At 52.5% G+C, this 20,382-nt stretch overlaps 1 protein-coding gene across 2 annotated transcripts in view; it reads left to right on the forward strand.

Annotated features, from left to right (window-relative positions):
- Nucleotides 1-20,382, forward strand: part of LAMC3 (laminin subunit gamma 3) — an 88,653-nt gene that overhangs the window by 63,612 nt on the left and 4,659 nt on the right. For both annotated transcript variants that reach the window (XM_073022016.1, XM_037994234.2), the window contains exons 17-27: nt 11-189; nt 2,110-2,251; nt 3,474-3,679; nt 4,091-4,167; nt 6,635-6,769; nt 7,976-8,123; nt 9,625-9,774; nt 13,482-13,584; nt 16,932-17,131; nt 18,889-19,035; nt 19,131-19,230. In XM_073022016.1, coding sequence (XP_072878117.1) covers nt 11-189; nt 2,110-2,251; nt 3,474-3,679; nt 4,091-4,167; nt 6,635-6,769; nt 7,976-8,123; nt 9,625-9,774; nt 13,482-13,584; nt 16,932-17,131; nt 18,889-19,035; nt 19,131-19,230 — 1,587 coding nt within the window. The remainder of the gene's footprint in view (nt 1-10; nt 190-2,109; nt 2,252-3,473; nt 3,680-4,090; nt 4,168-6,634; nt 6,770-7,975; nt 8,124-9,624; nt 9,775-13,481; nt 13,585-16,931; nt 17,132-18,888; nt 19,036-19,130; nt 19,231-20,382) is intronic.

The following is a 20,382-nucleotide window of genomic DNA, read 5'->3' on the forward strand; positions in this document are numbered from 1 at the left end:
GCCCCTCTAGCCTGCAGGTGCTCCCCACTGGGCGCTGCCTCAGCCCAGTGCCACGAGAATGGCACATGCGTATGCAGGCCTGGCTTCGAGGGCTACAAATGTGACCGCTGCCATGACAACTTCTTCCTCACGGCAGATGGCACACACTGCCAGGAATGCCCGTCCTGCTATGCCCTGGTGAAGGAGGAGGTGAGTCTGCCCAAACCCACTCAACTTTCCATTCATTCTATATCCCTAGCAAGTGCCAGCTCTATGCCGGGCACCAGGAACTGCCTGCTTACCCCCAGAGCTCAGGCCTTGCAAACCCACCACCCACCTTCTCCCTATGCCCACCCAGCTTCGGGCCTGTTCCAGCCTGGCTCAACCCTCACCTCGGCCCTTCCCCTGCTCTGGGTGGATGGGGGAAAGGTGACTCTTGTCACCTGCCTTTCCTGACCATGCCTGGCTGGGGTCTCACTTTCTCAGGGTCAGTGGGGATGAGACCACAGATGACCCCTTGGTAAAGAGGGTTAACAGGAGGCGATTCTGAGTGGGGAGGTGGGTGGTGCTGGAATCAGGAGTTCAAGCTCTAGGGTTAACCCATTGGGGTTCCCCTCCCCCAGCTCCGTTCATTGTCATGTGTCTGGGCAGGCAACAGCCTTGGTAAGCCTCAGTCTCTCTCCTACTCCAGATTGGAGTTAGTTAGGCCTGCAATCCTTTTCTAGAAACCTGTGGGGCCAGCTTTCAGAATGTATAGCGTTGTAGAAAGATAAGATGGCATGCACTGAAGGCAGGGCGCTGTGGCTCACTCCTGTAATCCCAGCACTTTGGGAGGCTGAGGCGGGCAGATCACGAGGTCAGGAGTTTGAGACCAGCCTGGACAACATGGTAAAACCCTGTCTCTACTAAAAATACAAAAATTCGCCAGGTGGGGGTGGCGCGCACCTGTAATCCCAGCTACTTAGGAAGCTGAGGCAGGAGAATTGCTTAAACCTGGGAGGCGGAGGTTGCAGTGAGCCAAGATCACGACTGTACTCCAGCTTGGGTGACAGAGCTAGACTCTGTCTCAAAAAAGAAAAAAAAAAGGCCAGGTGCAGTGGCTCAAGCCTGTAATCCCAGCACTTTGGGAGGCCGAGACGGGTGGATCACGAGGTCAGGAGATTGAGACCATACTGGCTAACACGGTGAAACCCCGTCTCTACTAAAAAATACAAAAAACTAGCCGGGCGAGGTGGTGGGCGCCTGTAGTCCCAGCTACTCGGGAGGCTGAGGCAGGAGAATGGTGTGAACCCGGGAGGCGGAGCTTGCAGTGAGCCCAGATCACGCCACTCACTCCAGCCTGGGCGACAGAGCGAGACTCCGTCTCAAAAAAAAAAAGGACATGCTGCAGTGAATATCACGTAATCCCCCACTGCGAATGGGCAGCCCCCAGAGTCAAGCCCGGTGATATTTAGGCAGGAAAATAGATGACTATTTCCGCCAAGTGGGTAAATGAAGACCACAAGTAGCCTTTTTCAGAACAGGTTTATTTCAGTTCAGGTTTTGCTCTCGAGTGAGGAATGGAACGCCTTGTGGCTTTTCAGAACATTTTGGACTTGGGAATGGAGGACAGGGCCCGGGACCTGTGCCGGCCACTTAGAGCGGTGACAGGGGGAATCAGGCTGGGGCGTGGCAGGCATTCGTGCTGAGACTAGCTCCAAGGAGGTGCTCTGTAAATGCAGTTATTGTTTGTCTGATGAAAAGACGGGGCTAGGGGACGTTCATAGCACATTCAGCCAGCGTCCATAGTGTGCTTTCTCCGTGTGGCGTCCTGGGAACACAGCAAACAGGACAGACAGAAATCCTTATGAGGCATCCTTTCCCATCCCTTCCTCTCTCCCTTCGAGGTAGGACAGCAGTGTGGTCAGTGGTGGAAACAGGTGCCGTGGGGATGGGAGGGGAAGGGACAGCTACCATGGGGCGGGCACGGTTGTCTCTCAGGGGTGCGGCATACCCTTAGCGTTGAGGCCCAGGGGAGGATTTGGAGAAGGGAACCCACAGGGAGAGTGGCAGGGTAGAAGCCGGGGGGAGTGTCTGGGCAGGACCTGCATGCCAGCAGCCTCATACACCTTTTCTTCCTGTCCCCTCCAGGCAGCCAAGCTGAAGGCCAAACTGACTTTGATGGAGGGGTGGCTGCAAGGGTCCAACTGTGGCAGTCCCTGGGGACCACTAGACATTCTGCTGGGAGAGGCCCCAAGGGGGGACATCTACCAGGGCCACCACCTGCTTCCAGGTACAGCGGGAGCGCAGAGTGGGAGGGTGGGAGGCAAGGGGAGGCCCCCAGTGCCTGCTGTCTGGTCTTGTCGGATGCTTTGGGGACCCTCACAACACAGCCCTGTTGCCATGGGCCTCTCCTTCAATGTCCCTAGCCCACCTGTAATTTTATGAATATCAATCCTTGTCCCCATGCCCCTGCCCACCCAGACTCTAAGTTCAGTGAGGATGGGGCTGGGCTCATTCATTTATTCACTCCCTTCACGAGGGGTCACAAGGCGCTGCTCCAGAGGCTTGACTGGGAGCATCTTGCTGTCTTGATTCTGGGCCGTTTTGCTCACTGCCGTAGCCCAGCACAGTGCATAGAAATATTAATTGCATAGAAAATATTAATAAATGAGTAAATAAGAAAAAAGAAGGAGGGCCGGGCGTGGTGGCTCATTCCTGTAATCCTAGTACTTTGGGAGGCCAAGACAGGAGGATTGCCTGAGCCCAGGAGTTCAAGATCAGTCTGGGCAACATAACAAGACCTTGTTTCTACGAATGGAAGCAGGGAAGGAGGGAGGGAGAGCAGGAGAGAAGCAGGGAAGGAGGGAAGCAGGGAAGGAGGGAGGGAGAGAAGGAGAGAAGCAGGGAAGGAGGGAAGCAGGGAAGGAGGGAGGGAGAGAAGGAGAGAAGCAGGGAAGGAGGGAGGGAGGGAGGGAAGGAGGGAAGGAAAAAAAAAAAAAGAAGGGACCTGTCACTAAAGCCAGGAGGAATTTGGCCTTGGGACCTGGAAAGGCGCTGAAATGGATTGGATTACTTTGTGAAGTTTTATGTGTATAAGCGCCGCACTCCTTTGGCAGCCAGACAGAGGCGAGCTGAGAACCTGTTAGCAGGACTCACTGTGGAAATAGGGGCTATCAGATACCATGTCTTAAAATGCCCACGTGAGCCACATGGTGACTTAGAGCTGATTTGAGGGGTCCAGAACTGCTTGTGTGGCCCCGGAAGGCCTGGGTCTCTCCCGGTCCCTGTGTGTGACTGACTGACTGTGGGTGGGACCTTGGGTCATGTTTGCCTTCTCTGGGCCTCAGCCTGCATCTGGAAAATGGGGAGACTCTGCCTTTGGGACTACCTGTTGGTACTCGGGGCTGCTGATGCCTGTGGAATCGAGGGCACAGAAGGGGACCCCTGGGGGTGGGGGCTTTTGTGTGACGTCTCCACCACTCTGTGACCCCCGGGCTGTGGGCTTCCCATAGGGGTTCGGGAAGCCTTCCTGGAACAGATGATGGGCCTCGAAGGTGCTGTGAAGGCCTCCCGGGAGCAGCTGCAGAGGCTGAGCAAGGGTGCCCACTGTGCCCAGGCCAGAGCCCAGAAGACCTGCACCCAGCTGGCAGACCTGGAGGCAGTGCTGGAGTCCTCGGAAGAGGAGATTCTGCATGCAGCTGCCATTCTCGCGTCTCTGGTATCCCAGGGGACCCCCTACCCAAACACACCAAGCCTGGGCATTGGTCCCTGCCCCAGCCTTCCCATTGACCTAGTGACCTTGGGTATGACTCCCCACTTTGGGAGGCTCAATTTCATCTGCAAAATGGGGATCACACAGTACCTCCTCCGCGGATTCAGCGAGAGGACACTTGCAAAGGGCGAGGCATGTTCCGAGTAGACTCAATGCACAGTAAGTGGTGGGCAGCATCCTTATTGGTGTTTCTGCATCCTCGGACTCCGCTCACTGGATGCCGATGTCGTGGCCAGCTTTGCGCATTTATAGAATGACTGGTGCCATCCAGTTCTGCCTCACAATTGGGCCAGATGTGGCCCTTGCCCTTCGGGGACGGGAAGTCAGTTTCCTCCTTTCTTCCTCTTCTTTCTACAGGAGATTCCCCAGGATGGTCCCGGCCAGCCCACCAAATGGAGCCACCTGGCCACAGAGGCCCGTGCCCTCGCCAGGAGGTGAGTCCCAAGTCATGGTGAGGTTGTGCCTGGCCCTTCTGGGGATTCCTGAGTCAGAGTCAGCCCCACAGGTGCCCCCACCCAGAAGTTGGGATCAGATATTACAAGAGCTGTCTGGTGGGGGCAGTGTCACCAGTATGTGGAGGGGCAGGCAAGGTGAGTCCAGAGATGTTGGGGGCAAAGCTTGGTTGACTGAAGGCGTCGGAGAGCGTCTGCCTGCTTTCTCTTTGTGAGAGTTGTATAATATACAAGTTATTATACTGGGGGTGTAGTTCACACTATACAGAGGCCTTTGCCCACGGCACTCCAGCCTGGGCAAGAGAGTGAGACTCTGTCTCACTGTATAATTCAGTGGTTTCCCTGTATTCTCAGGGTTGCAAAGCCATCACCACAACCAATTTTAGGATTTTCATCATCCCAAAAACACCCCTGGACCCATCTGCCATCAGCCCCCGTTTCTCCTTACCTCCCCAGACCCTGGAACCACTGCTCTACTTTTTGTCTGTATAGATTTGCCTATTCTGGGCGTTTCATAGAAGTGGAATCACACAGTGTGTCGCCTTTTACCACTAGCTTCTTAGCCCAGTGTTTTCAAGGCTCATCCACATCGTGGCACGGATGGGTGCTTTGCTCCTCTTACGGCTGAATAATATCCCATTGTATGGAAATGCCACATGTTGTGTATCCATCTTCTGTTCACAGACACTGGGTTGTTTCATCCACTGCCTTTAAGAAGCAATTTAAGGCCAGGCGCGGTGGCTCACGCCTGTAATCCCAGCACTTTGGGAGGCCAAGGCGGGTGGATCACAAGGTCAGGAGATCGAGACCATCCTGGCTAACACGGTGAAACCCTGTCTCTACTAAAAATGCAAAAAAGTTAGCCAGGCCTGGTGGCAGGCGCTAGCAGTCCCAGCTACTCAGGAGGCTGAGGCAGGAGAATGGTGTGAACCCGAGAGGCGGAGCTTGCAGTGAGCTGAGATCGTGCCACTGCACTCCAGCCTGGGCGACAGTACGAGACTCCATCTCAAAAAAAAAAAAAAAAAAAAGGAAGCAGGTTAAGGCCAGGCACAGTGGCTCACACCTGTAATCCCAGCACTTTGGGAGGCTGAGGCAGGTGGATCACTTGAGGTCAGGAGTTCCATACGAGCCTGGCCAACATGGTAAAACCCCATCTCCACTAAAAGTACATAAATTAGCCAGGCATGGTGGCGGGTGCCTGTAATTCTAGCTACTTGGGAGGCTGAGGCAGAAGAATTGCTTGAACCTGGGAGGTAGAGGTTGCAGTAAGCTGAGATCACACCACTGCACTCCAACCTGGGCAATAGAGTGAGACTCCATCTCAAAAAAAAAAAAAAAGCAGCTTAAGATCCTAAAAACACAGGATCTGTGACAATTTTCTCCTTTAGCTACACTCCAGGGACCTTAGACTCATTTTACAGATGGGAAAACATTCAGAGAAGTTAAGGAGCTTCCTAAGGACAAGCAGTTTGGAAGCAATAAAGCCAGGATTCAAACCCAAGCTGTTGTGACCACTGTCTTCTATGCTGTCTATATCAGAGTGACTGTACAATTTATTGTTCAAACTGAGATGCTTTCATGTGTGATAAAATGTCCTATTGGCCAGGCACAGTGGCTAACACCTGTATTCCCAGCACTTTGGGAGGCCGACACATGAGGATCGCTTGAGGCAGGGAGTTACAGACCAACTTAGGCAAGATGGTGAAACCCCCATGGCTACAAAATAATTTTAAAAATTAGCCGGGCATGGTGGCACACACCTGTAGTCCCAGCTACTTGGAAGACTGAGGCGAGAGGAACCCTTGAGCCTAGGAGTTTGAGGTTACAGTGAGCTGTGATGGCACCACTGCACTCCAGCCTGGGCAACAGTGTAAGACTCCATCTCTTAAAAAGAAAAAAATAAGGCCCTGGCTGGGGGCGGTGACTCACACCTGTAATCCCAGCACTTTGGGAGGCCGAGGTGGGTGGATCCCCTGAGGACAGGAGGTCCAGACCAGCCTGGCCAACATGGTGAGACCCCATCTCTACCAAAATACAAAAATTAGCTGGTGCACACTTGTAATCCCAGCAACCCGAGAGGCTGAGGTAGGAGAATCGCTTGAGCCCGGGAAGGGAGGTTGCAGTGAGCTGAGATCACATGACTGCACTCTAGCCTCGGCAATAGAGTGAGACTCTGTCTCAGAAAAACAAACAAAAAATCCTATTAATCCTTATGCAGAGACAACAGACACAAACTCCACGTCTCTATGTAATAGGAACAGGGCATGGAGTACCTTTCCTGTCAGTCCTTGAAGTGTGTAACACAGAAAAGATGGAAAAGAAGTCCCTGTCTTTGTGGCTGTCCTCTGTTTGGGGCAGCAGGAGGCCTGTGTAGTATGGGGCGTAGTTCTGGTCCTGGGCCCCTTCCCTGCGAGCCCTTGGTGATGCTCAGGTGGGTGTCCTCACACAGCCACAGAGACACCGCCACCAAGATTGCAGCCACTGCTCAGAGGGCCCTGCTCGCCTCCAACACCAGCTACGCGCTTCTCTGGAGTCTGCTGGAGGGAAGGATGGCCCTGGAGACCCAGCGGGACCTGGAGGACAGGTGAGGCCTCCCCAGGTGTGGGTAGAAACTTTAGGGTTGGCCTCCTGGAGCCGACAGGGCCTGGCCAGAGGCTGCCATTTCCAGGGCTAGCTCCCTTGAGTCCCGACATTCTTTGTCGTTGGTGTCTTGGGTCTGCATCCCGCTGGGAGTGGGGCCACAGGGTCTCGGGCCACTCGGTGGTGAGTCGCAGTAACCCACTTTTGCCTGGCGGGGGTGCAACTCAGCCTCTTCAAGAGAAGGGACGAGAACTGAAACCCAGAGCAACAGATCCCTCGCTCTCCCTCTACAGCATTCCCTGAGCGCCCCCTGGCCCCTGCGCCCCAGCCCAGGGCAGCTCCTCTGAGCTCCTCTGCGGCACCAGCTTCTTTCTCTGCCTCTGCAGACAGCCGGCTCTGCTTCTCTGCTTTGGTGACCCCTTCGGTCCTTCTCAGTTTAAAGGTCCATGGAGACTCCCCAACATCTTGCTGAACCCCTTGACGTTCCTAAACAAGAAGGGGATTGGCTCCGTTTAGATCCGATGTCCTGCCCTGAGCCAGTCGGCGTGGCTGGGGGAGGTCACATGACCCACTCCGGGGCAGGGCGCTGGCTCTCTAAGGAGGAGTAAAGGATGGAAGGGAAGCCAGAGGTCTCCACCCCAGCAGTGCCCTTGTCAGGGAGGAATGGGTGGGACAGGGTGTGGGAAGCTGGTCAGGACAGAAAACCCATCCTAGCTGATTGGTTAGAGACCACAGGCCCATCAGGGCAAAAGGGCCCACAGAGATTCTGCAGCCCAGGGCTCTCCGTTCATCCGTGGTGAGGATGTGCCCAAGGCCTCCGGAAAGGGCATGGCTGAGCCAGGACCGGGGCCGGGGCCACTGTGCTCCCCACTTCACCGGGCATTTTCCTCTTCGCCGTTCACCCAGAAGAGCCAAACATTTGCAAACATGTGATTCTTGAGTGGAAACCAAGCAGAGCCCTTTCAGCAAAGTGTGGCTGAAGTGAATGATGCGGAAACAAGAATGTGGCCCTTTCACAGCCCGTCTGGCTCGTTTGAAAGCTGCAGAGAAGCGGCCACTTTCCGAGGCAGCTGTACCGTCCCCACAGAGGGCTATTCTGCCTGGGAAGTTGGCAGAGGCCTTTGCAAACCAATGGCTCCAGCCTGGGACCCAGACAGGGATGGGGAGGGCTAGTTCTGCACCCAGCTCCATGGCCTCTGTTTCCTCCCAGGTACCAGGAGGTCCAGGCGGCCCAGAAAGCACTGGGGACGGCTATGGCAGAGGTGCTGCCTGAAGCGGAAAGCGTGTTGGCCACGGTGCAGCAAGTTGGCGCAGATACAGCCCCGTACCTGGCTTTGCTGGCTTCCCCGGGAGCTCTGGTCAGCTCAGTTGTCTCAGAGCTCTGTGTGGGGTCGGGAGGATCTATTATAGAAGCTGGAGGCTGGGCACAGTGGCTCATGCCTGTAATCCCAGCACTTTGGGAGGCCGAGGCGGGTGGATGACCTGAGGTCAGGAGATTGAGACCACCTTGGCCAACGTAGTGAAACCTCATCGCTACTAAAAATACAAAAATTAGCTAGGTGTGGTGGTGTGTGCCTGTAACCCCAGCTACTAGAGAGGCTGAGGCAGAAGAATGGCTTGAACTTGGGAGGGCAGAGGCTTCAGTGAGCCAAGATTGCAGCACTGCACTCCAGCCTTGGTGACAGAGTGAGGCTCCATCTCAAAAAAGAGGAAAAACAAACAAACAAACAAACAAACAAACCTATTATAGCATCTGGAGAAACCAGTGGGGCCCGGGCAGAGGCAGGTGACGTGGCTCATTTTTAACTATATCACAGCTAAATCAAATGATATAACCTATCTATGGGGCTTGGCAGAGTCAGAGCTCAACCATTCTCTGTTGATGATAATGTCAAGGCTGGGGCCTCTTCCTCCTTACAATGACATTAGCAATGTCATCAGATGGACACAGGATGCAATTCCAGCTCTGCCACTCCAGCTCTGTGACCTCGGCCAAGGACTTCCCCTCCCTGAGCCTCAGTCTGTCACATGGAACTCACCCATTAGGTTATTTCAAGGCTCCTTCCATGGGAGCTGGACAGAGATGGGAAGCAATGCACGAGGTAGCTGGCCGGCCCCTCTGTGCCCATCACCTTATACTCATCACCTCTGTGTGAGTCAGGTCCATGGTGTCAATTCAGTAACCCTGAAATCCCAAAACTCAGAAACTGAACATGAAAGAATTCAGCTTATACAAATACATTTGGGACAAATGCTAACCCAGATCGATGCCCGAGGCTGCTTGTTTGAGGTCTTTGCTCCTCCCACTGCATTGGAGAGTGATGCACAGCTGTTAGTGTGTTCGAGCCCAGGTTCTGCTTCCAACACCACTGAGGGTGTTCGATCGTATGTAGTACCTGCACAGTTCTCCTCTAAAGTCTGGGAAATTCTGCATTCTGAAGCCATCCAGTCCCCTGGTCTCAGTTCAGGACTGTGGAGCTGAGGAAGCGTTCCCACTTTGCAGTAAGCAGTGTGGGTCGGGGAGGTTGGCTGGGTTGCTGAAGGACACACAGCTAGAAATTGGTAGGGCTGTCATCCGAGCCCCACGTGAGGGGTTCCCCAGCCTGGCTCCTCTTGCCCTGGCCCCTCTGCCTCCTAGGGTCCACACAAAGCCCTACCCCTGCTATTCCTGCCTCTGGGCTTCCGAGCTCCCTGGGGCATCAGCTAGCTCATCAGGTTTTCATCAGGAGGCTTGGGGTTCTGGGCTGGCGGCCAGGGGCAGACCCGATGCCTCAGTCCAGCAGGGCACCTCCCCTAAGTCGAGAATCCGCCACTTGCCCTTCCTGCCAGGCCCTGCCTGAGCCCACTGTCTCCCTGCAGCCTCAGAAGTCCTGGGCTGAAGACCTGAGCCTGAAGGCGAAGACCCTGGAGAAGACAGTTGCGTCACAACAGCACATGGCCACCAAGGCTGCCCGAACCCTCCAGGCTGCTGCCCAGGCGGCACTACGGCAAACAGAGCCCCTCACACAGGTCAGCTCTTGTGCTTCAAAGCGGGGGACCTGGGAGAGGTTGGGGCTACCCTGAAGGTGATCCGGGGTCAGGGTTGCAGGAGGGAGAAGGGCAGAGACGGAAGTAGCTCTGTCCTGCCGGGCGCAGTGGCCCATGCCTGTAATCCCAGCACTTTGGGAGGCCGAAGTGGGTGGATCACAAGGTCAGGAGATCGAGACCATCCTGGCTAACATGGTGAAACCCCATCTCTACTAAAAATACAAAAAATTAGCCAGGCGTGGTGGCACACGCCTATAGTCCCAGCTATTTGGAAGGCTGAGGCAGGAGAATCGCTGAACCCAGGAGGCGGAGGTTGCAGTGAGCTGAGATTGCACCACTGTACTCCAGGCTGGCAACAGAGTGAGACTCTGTCTTAAAAAAAAAAGATATCTCTGTCCATCCCTGCGGGACCTCCTGCAAAACTCCACACACAGCCTGAGGCAGGGGAGGGGACCCTGATACCCTGAGAAGAGACGATGGACAGACCGACAGAGGACAGCACCAGCAGCACGCGGGGCCACACCCACCATCCTGGGATGGTTCTGGCTCATGCCTCCATTCATTAGTTCATTCTCTAGTTCATTCATGGCTCATTTGAAAGCTGCAGAGAAGTGGCCACTTTCCAAGCCAGCTGTACCGATATTTTTGTTTGTTTTTAATTTTGTTTTTGAAATAGAGTCTTGCTCTATTGCCCGGGCTGGAGTGCAGTGGTGCAATCTCGGTTCACTGCAACCTCCATTTCCCAGGTTCAAGTGATTCTCCTGCATCAGCCTCCAGAATAACTGGGACTACAGGTGCATGCCACTGTGTCTAGTTAAATTTTTTTGTATTTTTAGTAGAAATGGGGTTTCACCATGTTGGCCAGGCTAGTCTTGAACTCCTGGCCTCAAGTGATCTACCTGCCTCCGCCTCTCAACGTGCTAGGATTATGGATATGAGCCACCACACCCAGCCCCATTCCTTTGTTTTTTAAATATATTTATTTATTTATTTATTTATTTATTTTGAGACAGACTCTTACTCTGTTGCCAAGGCTGGAGTGCAGTGGTGCGATCTTGGCTCACTGCAGCCTCTGCCTCCCAGATTCATGCAGTTCTCCTGCGTCAGCCTCCAGAGTACTTGGGATTACAGACTCGCGCCACTACGCCCAGCTAATGTTTGTATTTTTGGTGGAGATGCGGTTTCACCATGTTGTCTAGGCTGAACTCCTGACCTCAGGTGATCCACCCGCCTCAGCCTCCCAAAGTGCTGGGATTACAGGCGCGAGCCATCACGCCTGGCTTTTTAAAGACAGGATAAGGGGGCTGTCTGTGAGGCATGAGAATGTATCTGAAAAGCTGAGCCCAGTGCCCGGCGCTTACCTGGGGAGCTTGGCTTTGCCCCGGGGTAGCACCTGCTGATCTGGTCCACTGCCCTCGTCCAGGGTGAGGGTGCCAGGAAGCGAGGTGACTTCCCCAGGAGTCAGGGCCAGGCCCCAGCATGTACTGATGCCTCACCCCACCACAGCACTCATACCTTCATCCTCCTCCCCACTCCATGAGCAATCAGAATAGGCCTGAGGCAGTACTAGGCGGCTCCTTAAACTCTATTATTTATTTATTCTTTTTTTTTTTTTTTTTTTTTGAGACGGAGTCTCGCTCTGTCGCCCAGGCTGGAGTGCAGTGGCGCCATCTCGGCTCACTGCAAGCTCCGCCTCCCAGGTTCACACCATTCTCCTGCCTCAGCCTCCTGAGTAGCTGGGACTACAGGCGCCCGCCACCGCGCCCGGCTAATTTTTTGTATTTATTTAGTAGAGACGGGGTTTCACTGTGGTCTCGATCTCCTGATCTTGTGATCCGCCTGCCTCGGCCTCCCAAAGTGCTGGGATTACAGGCGTCAGCCACCGCGCCCGGCCTACTATTTATTCTTATTACAATGACATTCACATGGCATACAAACACCCATTTTAGATTAAATGGCTTTTAGCGCATTCACAAAGTTGTGCCACCTCCACCTCAGTCTAGTTTCAGAACATTTTCACCACCCCTAACCCCATGCCCACTCAGCAGTCACTCCTCATTTCCACTCCCGAGGCCCTGGCAGCCTCCACTCTGTTCTCTGTCTCTGTAGATTTCCTTCGTCCAGCTCTTTTGCAGAAACAGAATCATGTAATACGTACCGATGGTGTCAGGCTTCCTCCTGTTAGCATCATCTTTTCAGGGTTCACCTGCCTTGCAGCCTGGATCTATACTTCCTCCCTTTTTAAGGCTCAGTCATACTCCAATGTGTAGATGAAGCATATTTTGTTTACCCACTCATCCGTCAAACCCAAATTCTTTCAGTGGATCTAGTCCTATTGAGTGGCAGCGGGGAAGAAACTGATTTTCCATAAGTCAAGGTGTGTCATAAACAGGTTTGTGATTTTCACGTCCACTTAGTGAGATAGAGCAGTCTTGTCTTCTCCTCTTCTCTTCTCTTCTCTTCTTTTTTTTTTGAGATGGAGTCTTTATGCCACCCAGCCTGGAGTGTAGTGGCTTGATCTCGGCTCGCTATAACCTCTACCCCACAGATTCAAGCCATCCTTCTGCCTCAGCCTCCCCGAGTAGCTGGCATTTCAGGCATGCACCACCACACCTAGCTAATTTTTTTTTTTTTTTTTTTTTTTTTTTTTCTGAGACGGAGTCTTGCTCTGTCACCCAGGCTGGAGTGCAGTGGCCGGATCTCAGCTCACTGCAAGCTCCGCCTCCCGGGTTCACGCCATTCTCCTGCCTCAGCCTCCCAAGTAGCTGGGACTACAGGCGCCCGCCACCTCGCCCAGCTAGTTTTTTGTATTTTTTAGTAGAGACGGGGTTTCACCATGTTAGCCAAGATGGTCTCAATCTCCTGACCTCCTGATCCGCCCGTCTCGGCCTCCCAAAGTGCTGGGATTACAGGCTTGAGCCACCGCGCCCGGCCTAATTTTTTTTTTTTAATTTTTAGTAGAGACAGGGTTTTACCATGTTGGCCAGACTGGTCTCGAACTCCTGACCTCAAGTAATCTGCCCACCTCAGCCTCCCCAAGTGCTGGGATTATGGGCATAAGCCCCTGTGCATGGCCAATAGAACATGTTCTGAAGAGATGTTCAGGTGTTCTTCTTACTCCTTTTTTTTTTTTTTTTTTTTTTTTTTGAGACAGAGTCTCGCTCTGTCGCCCAGGATGGAGTGCAGTGGAACAGTGGTGCAATCTCAGTTCACTGCAAGCTCCGCCTCCTGGGTTCATGCCTTTCTCCTGCCTCAGCCTCCCAAGTAGCTGGGACCACAGGCGCCGGCCACCACGCCTGGCTAATTTTTTGTATTTTTAGTAGAGACGAGATTTCACCGTGTTAGCCAGGATGGTCTCAATTTCCTGACCTCATGATCCGCCCGCCTTGGCCTCCCAAAGTGCTGGGATTACAGGTGTGAGCCACTGCGCCTGGCTATTCTCATTCCTTTAATCCTAGTGTTTCAGTTTTCCTCTGGGATTTTGTAGACAGGTATCTCTTGGGAGATATTCAGGGTTCAACTTTTATATAATAGCACAGATCAGGTGCTCCTGGTGGACAACGTGACCCAGAGTCAGGGATTTGGTGATGACTTGGGCACCCATATATGTGGGTTTGGTGCCCACTGAGCTGCCCCCAGGCCCTGTACCTGTGGAGCCAGCTGCCCAGCCTCTCCTCGTCTCTCTCCAGCTACACCAGGAGGCCAGAACCGCCCTGACCCAGGCTTCCTCATCTGTCCAGGCTGCCACAGTGACCGTCATGGGAGCCAGGACTCTGCTGGCTGACCTGGAAGGTACGTGAATCCAGCTGACCACTAGGCTCTGTGATGCACAAACGCCCCTGATAGCCACTCAGCTCTCGCCTCAGCCAGGGCAGGCTTGCAAGGGACAGGAGTCTGGTCTTGTGGGCTTCATGAAGCCAAGCGGACTTTCCCTCCACCTCTCAGGATCCTGCCCCATCTCATACATCACTCACCTTGGACTTGCCCATGTGGCTATCCCATACACCCCAGGTCATCAGACTGCATGCAGAGCCCCTCCAGACCAAGTGAGAGGAGACTCTGACATCATTGGCTGTCTACCAGGTCATGTCCACTCTGGTCCGGGCTCCACTTCGTTATCTGGTACAAATATGGCTGTCCAGGTCCAATGTTGAGTTGGGGCTATGGGAAGGGGATGGAGTTTCTCTTTAGAAGGAGCTTTGGGTTGATGCCATTCCAGGCCCTTTTTGGAGCTTTAGGAAAATAAGGCCAAGTGCCCCCATTTTGCAGATAGGTAGGCTGAGGAAAGGAATTGCTATTCATCCCTGGGTCAGAGCTAAGGTGGGAATAGAAGCCAGCAAGTATTACAATTCTACAAGTACCCACCTATGCAATGGGCTTCTGTGATATCCAATTTGCTCCAGAGAGAAGCCCCCTCACCCTTTATTTGTGGCTCCTTATCCAACAGGCTGGATAAGGAACATACTCTGAACCCCAGATGTCTCTTGGGGTCTGAGGCCAGAAGTCAGGCTTCTGCTGTTGTCTTGGTTCTGTGGCCTCCCTCCCCAACCCTGCCCATTGCCCAGAAGAGATGGACCCAGCCCCTCGGGGGCGGAGGATGGGCAGTCAGTGCTCTTGTTCCCCAGCTTCCTGGCAGCTTGAAGTCCTAGTCACCCATCGTTTGGGGACTTCCTGTGGGAAAGGCGTGGCCGTGTGTGCTTAAGTATTTAGAGTCATATTTAGAAAAAGGTACATTCAATGACTTATAAGGATGGAATGTTAGGATCTTAGAACATTAGAATTATAAGAGGTCTTACGGTCATCTGGTGCAAATCTCACACCTGGAAGTAGACTCATCCACCCTCAGCTTGCCTGTCTCCTACAGTGGGGATCTCACTACCTTACAAGGTTTTACCTTCTCATTGTCGGGGTTCTGAGAATGAGAACGTTCTTGTTTGTAGTGGATGGAAATTTCCTTGCACTGCTCCCATAATCCACAAGAGGGCTCACCTCAAACCTCTAACCCCAGGCTCTTTTTCCCATTCTGATCCCATTTTAGAGACACCCCCTCTTACCACCAGCTGGGCTGTGCTCAGCTGGTGTTCAGGATAAAAGGAAAATTCACGAAGTGAACTGTGAAACAGTTTTCCCCAGGGCGTGGCCGGGGGTCTCCTAGCCTATGATACGCTCTGCCAAGAGAGGGCTTGTGTTCAAATAAGTTTAGGAACTGTCTCTTGCTGCAGCATCCTCTTGAGGTCTTACAGAGAACACTTGAGAATATTAAAGGCTCTGAGAAGGCCTGTAATAAAGAAACCTGCTTCACTTTCAACTTAATTGACACTTCCCCCTAACGTTTGTTAACACCGTGGAGAATTAGGGTTCCACAGAATACATGTTGAGAAACATCAATTTTGTGTAAAAAAGAGCAAAGCAGATCTAATTTCTGGGTAGAACAATTCTATAATATTATGCCCCCAAAGATTAGAAGGCTTCATTCATTTTAAAAATTGACTTTGTCCACTGTAATTGGTAATTTATTTATTTATTTATTTTTTCCTGAGATAGTCTCACTCTGTCACCCAGGCTGAAGTACAGTGGCACAATCTCGCCTCACCGCAACCTCCACCTCCTGGGTTCGAGCGATTTTCCTGCCTCAGCCTCCCTAGTAGCTGGGATTACAGGTGCCCACCACCATACCCGGTTTTTTTTTTTTTTTTTTTTTTTTTTTTTTTTTGGTATATTTAGTAGAGACGGGGTTTCACCAGTTTGGCCAGGCTGATTTTGAACTCCTGACCTCTGGTGATCCACCTGCCTCAGCCTCCCAGAGTGTTAGGATTACAGATGTGAGCCACGGTGCCCGGCCTGTAATCAGTTCTTTTGATGATAAACTTCTTTAGAATTTTTTTTTGAGCTGGGGTCTCACTCTGTCACCCAGGCTGGAGTGCAGTGGTGCAATCATAGCTCACTGTAACCTCCAACTCCTGGCCTCAAGTGATCCTTCCATCTCAGTCTCGTGAGTAGCTAGGTCTATAGGTGTGTGCCACCACGCCCAGCTAAGATTTTGTCATCTTGTAGAGATGACGTCTCACTGTTTCCTAGGCTGGTTTCGAACTCCTGGACTGATCCTCCTGCTTCAGCCTTCAGAGTAGCTGGGATTACAGGTGTGAGCCACCACATCTGACTAAATTTCCCTTAGAATGTTATCTGAAAGGAAAGGAAATAGTCTCTTTGTTTACCAAGAAGGAAACTGCTTCTTACTGGATAATAAAATCTATGGGAATTCTAACATTTCCACCAGGTGCGGTGGCTCACACCTGTAATCCCAGCACTTTGGGAAGCCAAGGTGGGTGGATCACTTGAAGCCAGGAATTTGCAATCAGCCTGGCCAACAAGGTGAAACTCCATCTCTACTAAAAAAAAAAAAAAAAAAAGTTTAGCCGGGTATGGTGTTGTGCGCTTGTAATCTCAGCTACTCAGGAGGCTGAGGCAGGAAAATCACTTAAACCCGTGAGGCAGAGGTTGCAGTGAGCTGAGATCTCTCCACTGCACTCCAGCCTGGGCGGAGACCTTGTCTCAAAAAGAAAAAAAAAAAAAAGAATTGTAACATTTCCCTTTTTGTCTTGATTGCTTGAGAGCTCAGTGATCAATCAAACATTTGGTTTCTGCAATGTCATTATCCAGATTTTCTGGTGCTTCTTCCTCCTTCTCTGTCCTTCCTCATCCTTCCAGTTACATCAGACTCTTGGTTTTCCATGGTAAGGATCCATTTGTTGATTTACCCATCACTGTAACTGCCTCAAAGTATTGTTTAGATATAGGCGGTACATGAAAATGCCAAGCTGAGCAGACTGAGCCGTGGACTGTGCTAGCCCCCATCACTGGCCCCAGCATGGACCACCACGTAATTCCTTGACTTTAATAGACATCCTAATAGAATGAATACCCATCTCAAAATTCCCCAAGCAGTATGTCTGTGTCTTGCTTGCTTTTGTTTCCTCCTGGATAAGCCTGAGAAGGTGATACGCAGGTTGCGTGCACCTCAAACCTCCACTCGTGGTCCAGGGGTCTGTGGCCAGCCAGGCAGCTCTGCCAGCGGCTGCCTGGGAGGCGCTGGAGGTGTGAGCCCAGTTCCCCTGACCCAGCCTTAGCCGGGTTTGCAGGAATGAAGCTGCAGTTTCCTCGGCCCAAGGACCAGGCGGCACTGCAGAGGAAGGCAGACTCCGTCAGGGACAGACTCCTTGCGGACTTGAGAAAGAAGACCAAGCAGGCGGAGAGGATGCTAGGAAACGCGGCCCCTCTTTCCTCCAGTGCCAAGAAGAAGGGCAGAGAAGCAGAGGTGTTGGCCAAGGACAGTGCCAAGGTCAGGGCGGTGGCTGTGACAACAGTGGCCTCCTGCCTCCTGGGGGGACCGCCCTTCCGTGGGTCCCTTCCCGACATCCGTGCTGACTACTCCGCACTCACTCACTGCTCAGTGGGCCCAGGCATTTAGCTCAGGGACTTCACGGGGGTGAGCCTGTGGTTCCTCACAAAATAGGTGTCACTGCTGTCCCCATTGTACAGGTGAGAACGCTGAGGTGCAGCCAGGCTCATGAACTTAACCAGGACTTACACCTGGGTCTGCTGGCTTTCCTGCCTAAACTTCTAGGTTTTTCTTTTCTTTTTTTTTTATTTTGAAGTTTGCATTTATTTATTTTACCTGCCTTTTTGTTTTTAATTTTTTTCTTAATTTTTTGAGACAGAGTCTTAATCTGTGGCTCAGGCTGGAGTGCAGTGGTGCCATCTCAGCTCACTGCAACCTCTGCCTCCTGGGTTCAAGTGATTCTCCTGCCTCAGATTCCAGAGTGGCTGGGATTATAGGCGTGCTCCACCACACCTGGCTAATTTTTGTATTTTTAGTGGAGCGGGGTTTCACCATGTTGGCCAGGCTGGTCTCCAACTTCTGATCTCAGGTGATCCACCTGCCTTGGCCTCCCAAAGTGCTGGGATTACAGGCATGAGCCACTGCACCCAGCTTAAGTTTTGGTTGTGTGTGTGTGTGTGTGTGTGTGTGTGTGTGTGTGTTTTGTAGAGACTGTCGCCCAGGCTGGAGTACAGTAGCGCAATCACAGCTCACTGCAGCTTCAAACCCTCGGGCTTAAGTGACCTTCCTGCCTCAGCCTCCTGAGTAACTGGGACTACAGGTCTGTGTCACTGTGCCTGGCTAATTTTTTTTTTTTTTTTTTTTTTGTAGAGCTGTGGAGTCTTGGTCGGGTGTGGTGGCTCACTCCTATAATCCCAGCACATTGGGAGGCCAAGGCAGGCAGGTCACTTGAGGTCAGGAGTTCGAGACCAGCCTGGCCAACATGGTAAAACCCTGTCTCTACTAAAAATACAAAAAAATTAGCCGGGCATGGTGGCACACATCTGTAGTCCCAACCACTCCGGAGGCTGAGACATAAGAATTACTTGAACCTGGGAGGTGGAGGTTGCAGTGAGCTGGATTGCACCACTGCACTCCAGCCTGGGCGACAGAGTAAGACTCTGCCTGAAACAAAAAAAAAGAAAAGAAAAAGATTGGGGTCTCACTATGTTGCCCAGGCTGGTCTTGAACCTCTGGCCTCAAGCAAGCCTCCTGCCTCAGCCTCCCAAAGTGCTGGGACCATAGGCATGAGCCACCGCACCCAGCGCTGGCTGATTTTGACTAGGCTTTTTAAAAATTGGTGCCAAATTCTAATCAATGCATATCTCCCCAGCTCTGTTGCTGGTTCTGTTGCTCACACACCAAGGAAAAGGTCTTTATGGTGCCTAGGAAAAGTGCTGGATTTGCTGTAGGGGCTCCCTGGCTTGATCTCTTGTTATGCCACTTGGGCTCTGGCCAGCCCCTCCTCCCCTCTGTGCCTCTGTTTCCTCATCTGTAAAATAGTGGGGATTTCTCCTCCTGAGAGAAATGTGCGGTAGCCAGCAGTCTGCACGGTGCCCAGCACTTAGCCTGCGTTCAGTACGTATTTGTTGCATGCATGAATGAATGAATGATCGCCTGGTACAGACTACTTGACATTATTGCCATAAGAGCTATTTACCTCCAAAAGGACTTACTGCACTCACCTCTTCTCCCTGCCACTGCCACCTGTCCCATAGCTTGCCAAGGCCTTGCTGAGGGAGGGGAACCAGGCGCACCGCCGTGCCAGCCGGCTCACCAGCCAGACGCAAGCCACGCTCCAACAGGCGTCCTGGCAGGTGCTGGATTCTGAAGCACGCCGACAGGAGCTGGAGGAAGCTGAGCAGGTACGTGTGCCAGGGCCCCCACGCTATTGCCTCCTGCCCCTGGCAGCCAGGGTGGGGGTGCCATTCAAGCTGTTTCTTCCTCCTCCCCCTGGAAGGTGGGTGCTGGGCTGAGCGAGATGGAGCAGCAGATCCGGGAATCACGCATCTCCCTGGAGAAGGACATCGAGGCCTTGTCAGAGCTGCTTGCCAGGCTGGGTAAGGAGGCCCCAAGGCTGGGCCCTGAACCCCTGGGTCCGTGGGGCACCTCTAGGATTGGATCTTCCTGTGAGCTCCAGTCCTGGGGAAGATTTCCTCCTTGTCCTCATCACCATGCTTCCTGCATCTCCATCTTTATGGTCAATCACAAGCATTTATAACCACACCCAACCCCCTGTGCCATGTAAGACAGGGTTGGCGTCTAGAAGTGAGTTCACTTTGAGTAACTCTTTGTGCCTCCAGAGGCCTCTATCGTTAGGCGTGGGGCAGGGGGGGCACACAGAAAACTCACCGTTGGCAAGAACACATACAGGCACCGGATGAGCAGGTCAGCCCTCAGGAGCTGAGGGTTCAGGAGAAGAAGAAAGACTGTCATGGCCGAAAATGTGGCATCAGGTGCTGGTTCGGGATCAGACCAAGATCCAACTCTGGCTCTGTCCCTTCTTTGGCCCTCAGACCTTGGGCAAGTCACTCCACCTCTCTGAGCCTCGGAAAATGGGAGTAACAATGGGGTGGTGTAGAAAGCGCTTACCACAGTGCGTGGTGTATGTTGAGAGTGAGTAAATAGCGGCTCATAGGAAGGAGGTCAGATTCAAGACAGGCCTTAGCAAGGAGGCATTTTGGATGAAGGGAACAGCACCTCCCAAGGCACGAAGGTCCCAGAGGCTCAGTGTTGTGGGGAGGCTCAGGAGACAGCAGACGGGGCAGTTGGACTGAAAAGAAGAGCATGTATTTTTCAGATTGTAAAAGACACATAATATTTTCCATCTTAACCATTTTGAAGTGTACGGTTCAGCAGCATTAAGTATATTCATTGCTGTATGATCATCACCACTACCCATCTCCAGGATACTTTCATCATCTCCAACTGAAGCTCTGTCTTCCTGAAACACTAACCCCCCATTTCCCTCCCCCAGCCCCTGGCAGCCATCATTCTAGTTTCTGTCTCTATGAATTTGACTACTCTGGGCCAGGCGCAGTAGCTCATGCCTGTAATCCCAGCACTTTGAGAGGCTGAGGCGGGCGGATCATTTGAGGTCAGGAATTTGAGACCAGCTGGACCAACATGGTGAAACCCTGTCTCTTCTAAAGATATAAAAAAAAAATAGTCAGGCATGGTGGCACATGCCTGTAATCTCAGCTACACAGGAG

The sequence above is a fragment of the Chlorocebus sabaeus genome, chromosome 12 (assembly GCF_047675955.1).
Source record: "Chlorocebus sabaeus isolate Y175 chromosome 12, mChlSab1.0.hap1, whole genome shotgun sequence".
Classification (NCBI taxonomy): Eukaryota; Metazoa; Chordata; class Mammalia; order Primates; family Cercopithecidae; genus Chlorocebus; species Chlorocebus sabaeus.